We start from the raw sequence: 7043 nt of genomic DNA, 5'->3' as shown, positions 1-7043 counted from the left end.
CCACCTCAAATATAATACATTTTTTAAAAATTTGTTGATTTGTGTGTGTGTGTGTGTGTGTATGTGTGTATATCACACAGTACATCCCAAACCATCTTATTCAACTACACACCCACTTCCCAGATGCACCCTCCCATAGCCTCCCTCCTCCCACTAGAGCCCTTATACTCTGATATCCCTGCTACTGTCTGCTGTGTTGTCGGCACCCCCAGCCATTCCCCACTACTTGCCCTTCTGGTGAATCTAGTCAGTCTACCTAGAGGTCTTTGTTTTAGGAGGGTCAGAGGTTCCTCATCTAGCGGTCATCAGTTGTCAATATTCTTTTGGGTAAGATTGGGGTCTGCTGTTCATTTTCCAAGTTCTATGCTGGGTTACTATCTGGGAGTCCCTTTGACTACCCTGGCCAACAACTCAAAAGAAGGCATCTCCTATCTGGCGTTGTTGCTTGTTATGTAGCCTTTAGCTATGTATATGGACTCTTAAAAAATTATCTTGGCCTCTTTAATCTTTGGTTATACTTTCCTTTTGGGTGTTTAAGGCCATACAGTTGGCCCAGATAAACCAACTTATTTTTACTCTTAAAGTCGTTTGAGGATCTATTCCTCTGGGGTCACATGGGCTTGGGAGGAGCCCCTGGCTCCTTTCTTTTTACCAGTTCCACCTATATGAAGATAAGTCAAAGATCCTTCTCGACCTTTCTCCTACAGTCCTACCTCTCTTGAGCTCCTTTTTTCACTTTATCCCCTAGGTTCCTTGTATACCCTTCCCTCCCTCTCCCCTCCCTTAAACTAACCCAATTTTTATCCATATCTCCCTTATTAAGGCCTGTTTCCTACTGTTCTTCTCTTTCAGGTTCTTTCTTTTCCTTTACCTCCCTGTTTCCTTTCTGTTATCCTGGTTCCTATAGTTATGTCTGGATACATACTCACTTATCAGGGTTTGGTTCTAGGATCCACATATGAGGGAGAACACATGTCGATTTTTTTTCTGAGTCTGTGTTACTTCACTTAGAATAACAGTTTCTAGTTCCATCCATTTACCTGCACATTTCATGATTTCATCTTTCTTTACTGCTTAGTAAAACCCCATCATAAAGATGAACCACATTTTCATTATCTACTTGTTAATCAAGGGACACTAAGGTTACTTCCATCTCTTAGCTATTGTGAAAAGAGCATTAACAAACATAGATGTACAAGTGTCTCTGTAATAGGATGAGTTCTTTGGGTATATGCCAAGGAGTGGTATAACTGGGTCAAATGGTAGGTTCATTTGTAGTTTTTTAAGAGTTCTCCACACTGCTTTCCATAGGGGTTGAACCAGTTTGCAGCCCCACCAGCAGTTGATGAATGTTCCCCTTTCCCCATACCCTCACCCCAGTCTGACTGGGGTAAGATGAAATCTTAAAGTGGTTTTAATTTTCATTTCCCTAATTATTAGTGATGTTGAACATCTTTTAAGATGCTTCATAGCCATCTTTACTTCTTCTTTTGAGAACACTCTGTTCAGTTCCTTAGCCCACTTTTCAGTTGGGTTGCTTCTTGTCTTGATGCTCTGTTTTTTGAGTTTGTTATATATTCTGGATATTAAACCTCTATTGGATGTGTCGCTGGTGAAGATTTTCTCCCATTCCGTGGGTTTTCTGTTTGCTTCCCTCGTTGCCTCCTTTGATGTACAGAAGCTTTTTAGTTTAATGAGGTCCCATTTGTTAATTCTTGCCCTTGTTTCCTGAGCAATTGATGTCCGGTTTAGAAAATCCTTTCCTACACCCATATCTTGTAGGTTTTTCCCCAATTTTTCTTCTCACAGTTTCAGAGTTTCAGGCTTTACAATGAGGTCTTTGATCCAGATTAAATCTATGCTTCATCATCTATTACAATAAGATGGGATCAGAGATAGAACTCAGTGAGAGTTTTTGCCAGCACCATTTGCTGAACATGCTGTCTTTCCTCCATTGAATATTCTTGGCCTCTTTGTCAAATATCAGGTGGCTGAAATTGTATTTACTCTTATTTGAGTCTTCAGTTTTGTTCCATTGATCTATGGGTCTATTTTTGTGCCAGTACCATGTTGTTTTTATGACTACAGCTCTGTAATACAGCTTAAAGCCTGGTATAGTAATACCCCTGGCATTGCTCTTAGTGCTCAGGTTTGCTTTGGCTATCTGAGCAAAAAATAAAAGCAGTGGACTAGAGAGATGGCTTAGCTGTCAGGACCAGGGCTGCTCTTGCAGAGGACCTGTTTGGATTCCCAGCACCCACATGGCAGCTAATAACCATCTGCAACTCCAGTTCTAGGGGATGTGACGCCCTCTTCTGACCTCCAGAGGCATTGCCCAACACACGTGCACTTACACACATACAGGCAATATACTCCTACGCATAAAATAAAAATAAAAGCAAAAAAATTTAAAAATTTAAGTTCCAGCACTTCGAGGTAGCCCCAGGAGGGTCAGAAGTTCAAGATCATTCTTACCTACATCTCTACATAATGAAATTGAGGCCAGCTTAGGGTCCCCGTGTCCAAAGAAATAGGCATAGAAAGTATACAAGTTCATTTTCAAGTATTTCTTTTACTTTGATTCTTTTTTTTAAATATTGATGCATATTAATTATACAATTTAATGGATTTTACTACCAAATATTTCTTTAATGTGTTCATTCCAGATATGTGACAGCAGTAACATCATGGTGCAGAAGACTGACCCAGACTAGTCCAAGACAGACGCCCACACATCTGTCACCTGTTCTCAAAGAAAATTGGTATGTATATTGCTTTTAAGCCTAAATCTGTGTAGAACAGCCAATTAATATTTCAAAATTAGTACTGAGGACTGACAAGGTGGCTCAACAGGTAAAGGCACTCCAACCCTGACAACCTGAGTTCAATCATCAGAACGCACATAAAGACACATTTATCCTCTGATTCGTGCACATCCACACAAAATGACAGAAAAGATCTTAGGCGTGAGGAAACTTTTTTTCTGCAGCAATAAGTGCTTGCTGCTAGAATATATTGTGAGTTTTGATGTATTAAGATGGATCTTAAGTAGCTCATGAAAATACAAGTTCATAAATGGAAATATAACGGAAGAAAGGTCATTTGGAAGATTAATATCACAGAGTATAATCTAAGTATATTGGAAACGGATACCATGAACAATTTTTAACCCTGTTACGTTACACTCAGTGTCGTGTGTACTAGGCAGGTACACACTAGGCTGAGCTGTAGCCCATGCCTGATTTATGAACTTTTTCAGAGTAAATTATAAGGTGACTTAGCATAATGTACTAGGCAAAAAAATTGTGTGTGTGTGTGTGTGTGTGTGTGTGTGTGTGTGCGTGTGCGTAGAGAAAGAGAGTGATTTCTATCTTTAAGTGAATACTCCTTAGAATAAATCAAATGAGGGGGCTAGAGAGATGGGTCAGTGGTTAAGAACAGTAGCTGTTCTTGCAGGAGACCCAGGTTCGATCCCCAGCACCCACATGGTGGCTAACAACCATCTATAACTCCAGTTCCAGGGGAATCCACCACTCTCTGACCTCCGTGGTCATTGCACAACACAGGTGTACGTACTTACATACATGCAGGCAATACACTCATACACATGAAATAAAAATAAATATTAAAAATAAATAAATAAAATGAAAATAGATGTTCCCTTCAGCTACAATCTATTTTAGAGCAGAAAAATTGCTTGCTTAGCTAACATAAAGCAGTTGAGAAGAGAGGGAGCATTTGTACATTTCTGAAGCTGATCAAGTCACCACTGATCAGATAATTTTTTTTTTAATGCCAGCTTGTTTACATGAATGCTGAAAGAGAATAACTTGAGACATACTGAAAAATGAAAATGCATAACAGCCATTGGCAGATGTCATGGAGAACAGCAGAGACAGGACAAAGGACTTGAGGAGTAGCTCTGTTTCCCAAGACATGTCTGCTGTTATTTGTCTTCTGTCAGAGTAGTTATGGAGAGAAAAGAAATTGCACAGTAGATAGCTACCTAGATTGTATTTCAGTATTTTTTCTATATGACCATTATTAGCCCATTGATTCAATTTTGAACTGGAATAGTTGTCTTTAGACTAATGTCCTCACTAGTTTTCACAGAGGGAGTCAAGTTGCATTATTTGTAGTTGTCTGCTGCTGCTCATCATTCTAACTTATTAGGAAGAAATGTGGAAGTCACACATAGGAGTTCTGCTAGAGTTTTCTGTAGCCAGCCTCCTATTTCAGGCCAGTCACCTGCTGTCTCTGTTAAACATGGTAAGAGCTCGTGTTCAAATGTCAACTTTTATCTTGAACAGGTCTGTTGCATCTGAACTCAGAAAAATACAGAAATTTAACTGTATCCTTTTGACAGAATGTATTGTCCTACATAAGTATTCCCTTCCAGTCTAGGCTCAATAGTGACTATACTTTATGAATACTAACCCATACTGTGGGTTGCTGACTTTTCCTTAAGGTAGTTTCTTTCTGTGGAATTGTTGGGGGACAGATAAGAGGACACCAGGAGACACAGGAAGCAGGTTTGTGTAGGCTGCAACTTGGGCCAGAGGACTTAAGTCTCAAAGTCTAAACCCCAAAAGGAGGAAAGCATTCATCCTTTATACCTTAGGTAGTAAGTACAGTGACACAGAAACTTAAGTACAGTCTCACAAATAGGCAAATTATTATAAATTTAGAAAGAAAACAAATGAGGATGTTTCATCAGGACACAGGCCAGGAGTTCTAGCGACCTGTGTTGGTGTTCTAACCACAAACGTGTCAGCTGAAATTTGCTGACAGAGACAGGGCAAAAACAAGGATTAAAATCCATATTTTCTTTAAACATTCCATGTAGCTACATCAAAATATTATGCTACTAATGTTTATGCTTTAAGTTTAAATTGGGTGAAGCAGTAGACTAGGGTTAAGTTCTCCTTTTGTCTTACATAATTAATTATATTCTGAATTATAACTGTTGAAGATAATCTCTAGCTTTTAGTATTATGAATCCTTTCAGTCAAATGAATTCATTTCTGATATTTCTGTAATCTTACTGTTCTATGACATTTCGTGAGGAGATGTTAATTCACTGGAGATAGAGAGCCAGTAAGACCAAAGAAACAATTCCACCAAGGTCCAGCTTAGTGAACTAGTGATTTTACTGGCTTTGCTTACAGAAATGTAGTTGAGCTATTCTTTACAGGAGCACAGATGACTCAAAGGAAAAGCCCAGCATAGGTGGCAGTTCTTGGAAGCTGCATCCCTGGCGCACCCTGCTGGTCAGAGCCACCCCTCCCCAGCTACTATTACTCTACAGAGCCCTGGGGAGGGGCCTTGAGAATCTTCCTGAGCCTTGTTTCATTTCCTTCCTGGGCAGTGTATGTTTTGTTTATTTCCTGTCTCCTGGAGGGAACATTTCAATTGCTCAAATAATAAACTAGTTCTGCAAGAAAAGGCAGGTTTTCCTTTTACTATAGATCTTTTTAAATTAAAAATTGCAGTGTGCTCATGGTTTATAACCCTGTTGTCATCTTTATTTTCATAACTTGTAAAGAACTGTTACTGAGATTTTGATTTTTTTTTAAATCTCTTCCCTACCACCAAACCCCCATCCAAACACACACACACACACACTTTTCTACTTCCCTTTCCCTTATGCTTAGCTGGTTGTCTCATCTCTATGGGGTAGACTACCCAAATTCTGAAATCCCAGTGCTATTATGAATTCAAGAGAGCTTTGTAACTGAAAAATATTATTTTCTTATCAAAGTCAGGCTTTCTGAAAAATAAAAGTATATAATGAAAAATATAGAGAAAAGCTCCTTAACTAAGTATCTCAGGGCTACTAGAAAATAGTGGTGTCCTCAACTTGACTTCTAATAAGAAAAATGAGTATTCTGATTATGATAAATCAAGATCTTCAGAAACCTTGCTTGAAGCAGCCAATGAAAAGAGAGTATCCATAGCACTGGAGAAAACTTCCCAAATCCTTCAGGATATTGACTATCTTCTGTCAAACTCTAAAAAGTGAAAAATAGAATTGTTACTGAGGGAGTATTAGGGTTCCAAACAACAGCAGCTTCTCCCCTCCCCAACAGGGACCTATGGACTTTTGGAGCCTGAAAAAGGGAACTGAGCTGATAAGCGCCTTGGCCTTTGAAGTCAAGGGAAACAAACTCTGCTGAGAAGCAGCCTGCCTTTCCTCTGATCTCCAAAGACAAGACAAGCAGATTGTACCTGTTAACCAGAGATTTTAGAAGCTGTTTAACACAGCAGCTTTTCCCTTATCTTAAGAGGAAAAAGTAAACACTTCCAGACCCAGATCCTGCCTGGCAGACTGAATGGAGCCGGGTTTACAAGCCCTGCTTTTCCTGCTTCCCCCTGCTTGACTTTTCCCCAAAACTTCTCCCCACTTCTGCACCCTGAAGCCCCCATATATAAGTCTCAGCTCACAACCCGTGGGCTGACATCTTTCCCTTCCCCGAGGGAAACATGTCCCGTGCGAAATAAAGCTGTATCCTGCTGAGAGTTCTATCTGTGCCTCAGTGCCTCCTCCATTCACTCGCTCTCCACCCCAAACTTTTACCTATCAAATGGTCCCAAAACCGGCTCTTACTTCAAGGGACCTCGCATGTAAAACTTTCAGACTTGCTTGTCATTATTGGCTGCTGCGAACACCACTGATTCAGCATTAAGGTACACTTCCACCCTCTATCTCTCTCCCCGCTCCCATTTCTTTCCACTCTCTCTCTCTCCCCTTTCCCCTTCACTACTCTCTGGCTAGCCTCCATTTTTCTTTTCATCTCCTTTCTAATCAAATTCAGTCACTCCTGGACCTCACTCAAGGCCACTGGACAGCACTGGTTTCCGTGACCGTTGAATTGCCCGGCACAGTTACTGTGCCTGTCCACGCCCACCTGGGAGTCAGACCTGCCTCCCCGTCACGCTCAAATCCTTTTCCCTACCTCAGCTCCCTTCCCTTCCTCGCTCCTGCCATCTTTTGCCTTCCCCTAACAGCTCCTCTCTCTCTCTCTCTCTCTCTTTCTCTCTCT

General features: G+C 40.6%; 1 protein-coding gene across 2 annotated transcripts in view; it reads left to right on the top strand.

The window, feature by feature from the left end:
* CUNH5orf34 (chromosome unknown C5orf34 homolog) overlaps positions 1 to 6133 on the top strand; it is a 31733-nt gene extending 25600 nt beyond the window's left edge. For both annotated transcript variants that reach the window (XM_008832924.3, XM_029563455.1), the window contains 3 exons: positions 2667 to 2762; positions 4311 to 4351; positions 5832 to 6133. In XM_008832924.3, coding sequence (XP_008831146.1) covers positions 2667 to 2762; positions 4311 to 4351; positions 5832 to 6022 — 328 coding nt within the window. In that variant the 3' untranslated portion in view covers positions 6023 to 6133. The remainder of the gene's footprint in view (positions 1 to 2666; positions 2763 to 4310; positions 4352 to 5831) is intronic.
* The last annotated feature ends 910 nt before the right edge of the window (positions 6134 to 7043 follow it).

Source organism: Nannospalax galili, unplaced genomic scaffold (genome assembly GCF_000622305.1).
Source record: "Nannospalax galili isolate Female #2095 unplaced genomic scaffold, S.galili_v1.0 scaffold235, whole genome shotgun sequence".
In the NCBI taxonomy this organism is placed as follows: domain Eukaryota; kingdom Metazoa; phylum Chordata; class Mammalia; order Rodentia; family Spalacidae; genus Nannospalax; species Nannospalax galili.
This window is presented reverse-complemented; position numbering and strand designations above follow the sequence as displayed.